This window comes from Schistocerca gregaria, chromosome 10 (genome assembly GCF_023897955.1).
Source record: "Schistocerca gregaria isolate iqSchGreg1 chromosome 10, iqSchGreg1.2, whole genome shotgun sequence".
In the NCBI taxonomy this organism is placed as follows: domain Eukaryota; kingdom Metazoa; phylum Arthropoda; class Insecta; order Orthoptera; family Acrididae; genus Schistocerca; species Schistocerca gregaria.
The window spans coordinates 222,363,527-222,374,200 of record NC_064929.1 but is presented as its reverse complement, the minus strand read 5'-3'; the positions used below and the strand labels follow the sequence as shown (position 1 = coordinate 222,374,200).

Genomic DNA, 10,674 nt, shown 5'->3' with positions numbered 1-10,674 from the left:
ACACACGCGAGACAGATAGACAGAGAGAGACAGAGAGAGACAGAGAGAGACAGAGAGAGACAGAGAGAGACAGAGAGAGACAGAGAGAGACAGAGAGAGACAGAGAGAGACAGAGAGAGACAGAATTTACATTGTGTACAAAGCTGCAGATCGACTGGTGAATGAAATTTATCAACAGATTTTTGTAAAGACTTTAAAATTAACTGGAATTATTTTATGTAACAATGCCAAGTTATTTGGAACATTTGAGTGTGATGGAAAAATATGTTTTTGTGACTTAACAATGGCACTAAGGAGAAGAGTTTCTAATGAAGGGAGAGTTATGTTTGTTTCTGTTGAAAAGCTGCACTTTTTTTGGACTTAAATATAGAACTGAAAGAGACAGTGGTTGCAGAATGGGAAACTTAAGCTTACATTCGGCCATTGAATTTTACTGGAAAGAACAACACAGGACGTATTAAGCTACTCAAAAAACCACCAGATACATTAATATGCCTTCTCAGTAGGCTCACATTCATTGCAAATTTGTAGCAGAGGGAAAACACTAGATCGCGTGTTAATTTGTAGCAGAGGGAAACTCTGCATCACAACCCCCTCAATATTGAGAGATAAGATGGCTCAGTTCATAGCCTTTCAAAAACTGAACACAGATCAAGCACAGGAAGAAGAAGAAGAAGAAGAAGCCATACTGAACTGTGAAAAAAGGAGCAAAACAAAGACAGTGAATGGTCGAAACTGAAGACGTGCAACATCGAGCGTAGGAAAGCCGCGATGTCATGGCTATGTCGTCACAGTATCTGACTGCATGTTCAACACCCCCACCCTCCTCCTCCTCCGTATTTTTTCCTCACAATGATATAAGCTGTCCATCCAGTCTTACAAGTGTCTGTTCCTTGTATTCAGATCTGTGTCTGCGGTGTGGTGTAACACCATTCGCAACAGTGAGATACACACGCGAGGACAGATAGTACCACGTGTTATGACTCTCGCATTCCAATTTGGAGATTTTAACTGTGTCCTCAGTCGTAACGCAGTTCACACCTATTTACTCGTTTTCATTTCTGCGAGAAGTCTCTACGATATCTCTCTCGCTGTCATCTTTCGTCGTATTTATTTGCGACGGTAATATGTTCATACCGGATGTAAGCAGTGTGTAGTATGACAATTGCCGAGACCACAGAAGCGGAACAGGCATCGGTGACCGGACGGGAGGAAAAAAAACAGATCGGACACGAGGGAGATCTAAATAAGGATCAACTCCGCGACTACACGATCACAACGCAGTGGTTCTTTCATTTCTCTCGGTGCTTGGCCCGATCACTGTTTCTATTTTGTCTGTTTTTTCACAGTTCCCGTTTCCAAGCTTTGTGTGTATTCCGTTTTCGACTGGCTATCTACTGGGCCATCTTACCACTAAACAGGAGGGGGCAAGGGTGGGAGTAGGGAGGGAGGAAGGGCGCAACGGGGAGATTTGCTCGTCAATACCCACTTTTAGAAAAATGATAGAAAAATCAAGTTGTTTTCATCAACCTTTTTTGCTTGCTGCGGAACAAGAGTTTTTAGTTGCCGCAGAAATTTTATTTCGGACTAAGGTCGATTAGTAACACTTTTGCTAGAATACTCGAGCAGAATTGGAGGCGCAGTCAGCAAGATGCTGTCAGTAACTACTGGATTCTGTATAAGATTGTTCATCTACTTTCATTGTAAATTAACAAATCTCTGGAGTATACAAGCAACAACCAGAGAACATTTGTAGACAGCCTCCCAACCTTCCCACTTCCCTCGGGAGGCACTCACACGCACACAGAATTATTACTTCATAATCACCACAATATATTTTGCCATTTTTGTATTTTGTAGCTTTCTTTTTACCGTTTGAAACTAGGACAATTTCAGAGACACAGCACTAGGAACAAACAAATCACAATGAACGACATAATCATTGCAAACTAGGAAGCATAAATACAAAAGGGACAAATCCGACAAGTTTCCCGTACGTCAGGGCACCGAGTGGGATTTATCGGAGGTAGCTAGGAAATTGAGTAACAATTTACCTCACAAAAAATGGTGAGTTTATCATCCGGGAGAAGACCGTTTGCTTCGTCGAGGAGGAAATCCCTGCGGATGAACTTCTTGAAGCCCCAGTCCTTGCCTTGGACGAATCTGTAGGCTCGCTGGCTCTCTGCAAAGAGAAGTTAAGAGGCAGTGTAGAATACGACACAACTCACACCGTACAGAGAAAACAGATGTAACACCGGTAAGTAACGTACGACAGAGGAGCAGGAGAAGTGAAACTTACCCATCGCTTTGGTCTCTTCTCGTTTGGCGTTAAGAATGGAGAATTTAAACTTTGCCCGAACTTCTGACTTGTTGCAGGAGACTAGAAGCAAGTATAAGGAGAGGTAGTCCTTGCTTTCTTCATCCAAACCTTTTGGATTGACTCGTAAACACCTGCAAAAATTTTCAGTGTATCTGACTTACATGTAAATCTTTGTAATTTAAAATCTAATACGTGGAGCTCTTTTCACTGAAAAATACAAATTTGAAAACTGTACACTAAAAATTTTATTCTAGTAGGTGGTACGCAGACTGCGGAGGAGGAGGAGGAATAGGCGTTAAACGGACTGAAAAGGAGATGAGGCCAGTGTAGTGATATTTAGCAGGTTGCCTTTGGCCCAACTCAAATGCAGTATTACAAGTAAATCGAGTATTGGAGTGCGAGTGTAAAATATCATTCGGTGAACGCATTTACTAGATAAGTTTATTAACAATGAGTTAAATTGGCCACATTCAGTATTTCTGTCCTCTTAATGAATACAAAAGCGATAGCTGCAAATGCCACAATAACTTACCATTTCAATTTGTCATTGGCGCCTGCCGAAAATGTTGACGATTTTAGAACTTCGCCCATCTCTTCGCGACAAAAACTGAAATTGTTTATTGTCCACATGTAGCTAAATTTGACAACTTTGACCTGCAAAGAAAAGAGACAATAATTAAACACCTTTTAAAGAAATTTACCTAAATCTAAAAACATCTGTGAAAGGCTCTTTAGAGTGAGTGGGAGAAAAATTGTTGCCCTATAGCATTTTGCCTTCGACAGTTCCCGTCCGAGTTCATAGCATTTATGCGACTCGCTCTCAGTGAGAAACTGACCGGCAACAAATCTAACAGCACATTCCCGAATCACTTTGTTATCTTCTTTTAATGAAACTTCGTGGGGTTCCCGAAAACTCCGACAGCACTAGAGTACAGGTCACAGCATTGTTTATGCTGTCTCTCTTATAAATCTAATAACTTCTGTCTTCCTGACAGGTGACCTGCGTACCCGATACATTTAAGTCATTACAAAGAAACAATCACTGACTGTAAAGTAGCATACCATTAATCCCGTGCAGATAATGAAAAGACCCGAAGTTATTTCGTGGAAGACTAAGTGCCTACGACAGCACACTGCGGGGTTTTTTACGATTGCAATCTGTTTTGCTTCTGAAGCAGCAACTAATTCTTACAGTTCATTTCTTAATTAGAACTGGTATTCCACCACCACGCCGCCAGAGCGACAGGCCCGTGCGCTCGGCGAGGGGGGCGGCACTGGTTCCTGTGCAATCAGTTCCCTCAGTATGTCAAATGGTCCACATTCTTAACAAGGTGGTCAGTCACCTCCCAATATTGTGTGTCTAATGGCGAGCTGCTGACCACCAACTGGCGTCACCCCCCACCCTTGTTTCACGTAGTCGGTGGCCGTCAGTTCCAGAGACTGGTTCGATGCAGCTGCCCCTGCTACTCCCGTGTGCAAGCCGCTTTATCTCCTTTTAAGACACTGTCCATTCCATCCACCTGCTCTTTCAGGTCCTTTGCTGTCTCTGACCCAATTAATGTTGTTGACAAGTTTTTGGCAAGTTGTTATTGCTTTTCCCCGGACTTTTTAATTCCTGATCAATTTTTCTTTTGCTTTCTTCACTGCGTGCCGAATATACAGATTGAATAATATCAGGTATAGGCTACAACCCTGTCTCACACCTTCCCTTTCGTGCCCCTCGACACTACTGCCACCTGGTTTCTGTACAAATAGATAAATCTTTTGACGGTGCCGATTGTGTACTCTTCTTTCAAATTCTGAGGGTGGCAGGGGTAAAATAAAAGGAACAAAATGCCATTTACTAATTCTTGAAATGCTAGAAACGTAAATTTGTGTTTCCTGTGTCTTCTGAGGTAAGTCTTAGGGTCAGTAGTGCCTCTCGTGTTACACCATTTCGATAGAATCCAAAGTCATCTTCCCAGCGGTTCGATTTTACCAGTTTCTCCATTTGTCTGCAAAGAATTCTTGTTAGTATTTTGCAGCTGTGGCTTACTGAACTGATAGTCCAGGAATTTTCACACCTGTCAGTTGGTGAGCCTGATAATTTCATCACCTCTCAATCGCTTGTATCACAAAGATACGACACGATTCTGAACCCTTACCACGCTCGAAGAATTCTAATACGAGGTTATTCTAGAATAAAGAACTACTATTGAATGACGTTTCACAACATCTTGTGACACTGTTATAAAACTGTGCAAGTTTCACTATTATTTGATATTAAGTTGTAGTACTAATAGTAACTGAAATCTGTATTGTGCACAGTAACTGTTAGTAATGTAAAGGCTTTAGTATGACACACACACAAATTCCGCAAAAACAATATTTGATCACATGAACCTTTTCTTCAGCACTGCTTTATTATTTTTTAATCAAACAAGCTAGTATACCATTTCTTCCTTTGAGTAATTGGCATTTCCTGAAGGTAGAAATGTTTATACATATTTATTTTTATCAGTTTTAAAAACGTAGAATGTTGCTCGTAAGCAATTACGTTGTCTCAGAATAACATTACATTATTTTTACATGAAGATAAACATACCTGAATGTTTTAGGAAAGTGAACTGACAAAGCCTGCTCAGAGGTTTTCATTCGTCAGAGACGAAACTTAAGAACGACAAAGGTGCCGTCCGGCAGCTCAGTTCCCACCTATGGACATAACGCCGTGCTAGAAAGAGAGCTGGTGCAAAATGTGCGCGTCCACATCGACAACACTGCCAGCCCAAAATTAAAGCTCGACTTTCTTCTCTTACACGACATCCTAAAATGGACACCAATTGCCCACCGAAATATAAATCCTGCCGCTTTCCGGTCACAGTGCAGCAATGTCGAAACACCCCCAGTTCGAGAAAACAGTGTAGGTCGCAATGACGGCAGAAGCTTCACTGACGCCTTTCGCCTTTTCGAGTGAGGCACCTTCAGAACTTGTTTAGGAACTGCGAGTCACACGTCGGTCGTGAGTAGCCGCAGCCTTTCACTGTGCATTCGTCGAAATCCAGTAAGCGCAAAATGTGTGCCGCAACTGAAATTTCAGTTTCGGGCTGTGCTAGAGATCAGTGTCAGCACAGCCTACAGTAAAAATACAAAAGCAAAATAAGTGTCAGACGTACGTCACGACAGTGTCTACATCGGGCCGAGGGAACGACTACAGACGGAGGTAATAACTTTACGATTTCCTGCCGGTGCAACACTTTTAGACAAAAGTGCCGAACCGACGCCGAGTCACGCGACGGAGATCCGAAAGCCGAATTTCTGACGTTACGTACAGTGGGAGCTTCTCATCTATAGTGAAATCGATAAATGATTTTTAACAACTTCTCTTCTCAGTACTCGACACGTATTACAGTCTACCCAATTTCTCGGAAATTCCCGATATCGCTGCAACAGTTGTCACTTTTACTTAAAGTCCGTTGAAAAGGTAGCAGTTTGAAACTGTACCGACAGCTCTTTTTACGAGACAGACAGACTAAGTTCTTCATCGAATTCCCGTACCTGTTCCACTGCGTATCATTTAGCAACTGTTTGTACACCAGTCCTTTAAATAAATCCAGTAGAGATACCGACACAGAAACTACGAGACAGCGTTGTAAACCAGAGGACTGAGCTATCGTTACGAGACGGACGCACGACGGCCATCGGCGTGCCTCGCACACGGCACCTGCGGCCGCGGCGCTCCAGTTGCGCTAATCTTATCGCGGGCCTTGGCGGCGAGGCCCCTCCTGTTAGCGCCGCCGCCTCACACCAAACAGGCGGTGGCGAAATGTCCCACACCACTGTGTAGTAACACAGTATCACGGAAATAAAATTCACCACCCGTGTTTCGGAGCATTCCAGTTCTCACTTTATTTGGGGGTTTCCAGGAAGCGCAACCGGATCGGTGTAACGCCTGGAAAAGATACACTCGTCCTCTAAAAGTGGCACACGATGATCCGAGAACACACGAAAGATTATAAAAAGACGATACATTGGTCTGAAGTCACGTGCGACTCGGGGGCGCATATGAACAGACGACAGCTTAATTAAGCAATACCGAACCGTTATCTTTTGTGACGAACGAGGTATTTCGATGCCGAACGATGACGATGTTGATTGTAAGTGAGGAGCGCTCGACATCACGGTCATCGGCGCCAAACTCACGGGTGAGGACGACGCTTGCACCCCACACGCGGAGCAACTTATAACGCATTAAAGCCTGCCTCCCGCCTCTTTAGGGAAGAGGCCTGACAGTGCACAAACTGGAATCAGTGCCTGCGAGTAAGATGGGAATGGCTGCCCTGACATCAGTATAAAATATGCTGACCTGGAAGCCGTGCCCGTGTGGTCGATCTGAGCGACAGCTGTTTCTTTTCTGCCACCTTCGACCGTTCAGTCTTCCACTGGCGCGTAATGCGTCTGTCGGAAACTGAGATGACTGCGTGCGACACGATGAGACACTGGACGTCAAGGTAGGAAACACGATCGAAGCTACGATAAAGAAATTAGGACTATTCCGACGATGTTTCAGAAAAGGCAGCTACATTTCCCGGCCTCCAGAAAGTGTCTAGGTGTGCAACATCGTTAGAGTAGTTTATACCACTAACCCTCTGCTCCGCATTTGTAAAATTACTACGTTTACGTGAATGCTTCCGAGGAATTGACTCCCGGTAATGTCGGATTTGGGATCGGCTTTCCGTCGACGCGAGGGAAGTGCGAGACGAGAGACAGGAGGGAAGGAGAAATTTAAGATAAACTTAACATTTTAAAATTTATTAATGAGCAGCAAAATTAAGTTTACCAGGAAGTTTCGGAATATCTTTATAATTTTACGATTACTATGTCGACAGCTGGTTAATTTTTACGTTTTTATATAACGTAATGCAGACGGTGATTAAGAGTTTCATTTTGCAGTTTTAAAAATGAAATTTGAACGGAATTTCGTCTTATTGTCCGCACTATGATTAGTACACTAGGTGAACGACATTTAGAACGTTCACTGACGAGATCCGTCATCGTAAATGGTCAACAAAGCTGCAGGATTATTAAAACAGACAAACTGCAATACTTCAGTGACCTGACAAGCATCACGGCGAGAAGAAAATATTTTTTGAAGCTGGGGGCGGAGTAAGGACGAACGAGTAGTACGCAGTTCCTCGGTCCCCGGTTGCGGTCTCCCTCCCTGCTCGGGACGCGGGAAAAACACTAGTGGGCTGTCGGGACCGGCTGAGGATGCCTTCCAGCAAACGGTCGGCCGTTTAAGCCTGTCGTGTGTTACGAACGAAGCCGATTTTCGCCAGCAAGCTCAAACTACACGTTAAATTTAATTACCACTTCACGGACAGCTTCGTTCAGTGTGTCAGCTTCTTTCTTTGTGCCTAGCCTTTCTCTTTACGTGTGCCACCAGCAAAACGCCTCATTTGTGGTCTCCGGCGTAAAATTTCATTTCTCACCTTTTTGTGTAGGTATTGAGCTGAAAATATCTGCACATGTCGACGGTACGTTGTGTGTGGCCTGTACTCTGTGTTCTTGTTGCTGGCAGCGGAAACACTCACCTCACCTCCAGCTTACGTTATGTATCGTTCAGCTGCTCTTCCGGCGGAGTTTGTTGTACGTTGCCAGTGGCACCCAGCTGTACGCACGGAAACCACCTAACAGAGCCGAGCAATGTCTGCATTACTGTTTCTTGTGGTGGCGCGTTCGGTTGAGAGATATAGCAGCTTGTTTACTGTTGGCACAAGAACCCGAAAAAAGCACAGTTACGTTGCGCCACTGAACCACGCCTTTAATACCAGGAAATACCACTGAGCAACCTGCACTGTATTGTACTTGGAATTCAGGTTCACACGAAACGCGCCTGCACGTTCGAAGATGTCGGTTAAAAATAAAACAGTTTCAGTTACACTACGTATCAGCACATTTAAAACCAAGAAATACGCCATTAAAATCTCAGGAAGAATAAAAAACGCCACGTGGTCACGTCTTCAGACATATAAGAGGCAGGATACGCACGACAGGGAAGAAATTTTAATGAGTTTAGTCCTAAACGTATCCTCAAATCACCACCAGCGTTTTACAGTCACCTTGGGCTCAACCGCACTTAACCGATGTATACGAAATCCGGCAGCAAACGCCACCACTCGCCCAGATAACTGCGGAAATCTACGTACGTAATTGAGAAGGTAAGGTTTAGATATTCCACGTTGTGACCGTGGCACAGAACAGGTGCAGGACGGAGCGCGAGCGATGATGCGCTGCACCTAGCAGCCCTTGGGCAAAGACCTGACTTCCACACACGTTCTGGCAGTATACGGAACAAGTGAAATGATCCCACAGTCTGACCGAGGGTGCACAGACGTGCTTGACGCCGATAGAGAAGTTAGGGTATTCCCGTCTCTAACTTTCCAGCAAATTGAAACAACAGGCGTGGAAAGCTTCTCCGACGACGACGAGAACCTTCACACGGCGGTTCTCGAGTGACCTCGTGACCGGGAAGGGCATCTCTGTGGTCGGGGAACCCGGCGGCTGGCACAAAGTCCCGACCGTCGTTCACGGAAACTTGGACTACGTTGAGGAATAGTGCAGTGGAGTTTCTCCCGTTCTGAAGTCCCCTCGTACAACTGGACGCAGCCCGCCAGAAACCCGTGGCGCGGGCGGAGATACGAGGCGCTCGCCTTATCTGCCATCCCGACAACCGACACTCGTTTTGGTGTCTGCGGGGCGGCATTACCGGTGCGGTTACACTGACAAGGAGCAAAACAATGATGTTACCTAACCCCAATGGCAACAACTGTCTACGACTTCTGCAACAGAGTGCCTGGTAACGAGCCAGCGATTAATGCCCCTAATGAAACAGCGCAAGGTTTCGGGTGCCTGTGCTGTTTCTTTCGGTTATTTGTTACATCCAGGACACGGCCTGCGTCGCGAAGGAGATTCCGTAAGAAAGACAAAATTGTGGCGTATTTTAACTGTCGAATTTTCGGCACGTGTTACTTCCGTTGGCAGGCGACACGAAGTAATTTATCGGAGCGGAGAACGGGTGTGGTGCACCTCGGTCGTGTGCTTTTAAACAGAGTTCTTAAATGGAGTAAGTACAAGCCCCAGTAGTGCTCGTCAGCACAAAATTACTGGCGAGGTGCAGCAAACCGAACATTTTCTGCTAGTACAACGTCGCATACCGCCACACAGGCACACTTATCAGTTCTAAGGAAGCGATAATATGCGATCGATACACAGTAGCGGCGAATGTACCGGTAGAGCTATGCGCCACGAAATGTCTGCTATTTTACCGCGATTTTTCTTTCAACTGCCACACAGCTTCGTGTCCTAAATATCCCCTGTAGCGTTATACCTACAGTTCACAGCGTTTCTTCTCGTTGACAATGCGAAAAACCTAATGAAGTGAGTATAGGAAGTATTCGCACGAAACTTGACGCTGCCCGCCTGTCAAACATAATACGTTAGAATATCATAGAAAACAGTTTCCAGGTGTCGGGTACCTGTTTCAACGTGGTCCCCTACATCAGATTCTCGATTCTTGTACTCGCGAGCGCTTTCCTTCGAGCACTCACTGAGCTTACCACAGAGGCGCCTTCACTGGTAAACAGCAACCTGAACTACCACTAAGCTGGTAGCACGTATTTCCAAGACGGCGTGACCATTGCGAGAATACAGGACCGCGGCCTCAGTTAAAAAGTATTTATTCGCTGTGTCGAGTTGATGTACACGACACGAAAAGTGTTCGAAAAATTCCATCTCGAGTACCTGAAGTCAAGTCTACTGACGTCGGGCCGAGAGGCTGCGGTGTAGAGGATTCGTGTGGCAACAATTTTGTCGTGCCCGTAAGCACGAGATTCCTTACACGTTTTATCTGGAGTGTAGAACTGCGTCACAGCCAATCGTCGGAGAGAAAAATACTCCGACAGCTCTGAAACATCGATGTCGAGGAAAATACTAAAAGTGAAATGGAGACAGGTGATGGCTAATGAAGCACTGAGATTAAGCGAGGAAAGTAAAACGGTACAAATGATAGTGAGGAAAACATCTGCGCCAGTACTGAGTGCAGGGAAGTGGGGAGAGCAACAACAGGACAACCTGAAATGCTGGATGACAGATGAGGCCGAAGTTAACAGCAAATTAAGAAACAAGCGCAACAGACACGAAGATCAAGTAATTACGGTCTTATGTCTTTCCATATTTTGGGTATTTCACAATGCAGTAGCGTGTCACGAACAGCCAGAAGTTATCTTCAGTCCGTCAGCAGATAGAGGCCAGACAATGAGTCCCAATTTTTCTAGTCTCGACCTCCTCGTGCGAGATAAGCACGCATGTGGCAATAG

The 10,674-nt window shown here is 45.0% G+C and overlaps 1 protein-coding gene across 1 annotated transcript in view; it reads right to left on the bottom strand.

Annotated features, from left to right (window-relative positions):
- The window catches only part of LOC126293561 (protein roadkill), a gene marked incomplete in the record, with an annotated part of 69,292 nt that overhangs the window by 10,807 nt on the left and 47,811 nt on the right, over positions 1-10,674 (bottom strand). Inside the window, 3 exon segments of the mRNA XM_049986839.1 lie at positions 2,055-2,182; positions 2,300-2,451; positions 2,853-2,974. Of these exon segments, the coding sequence (XP_049842796.1) occupies positions 2,055-2,182; positions 2,300-2,451; positions 2,853-2,974 (402 nt within the window).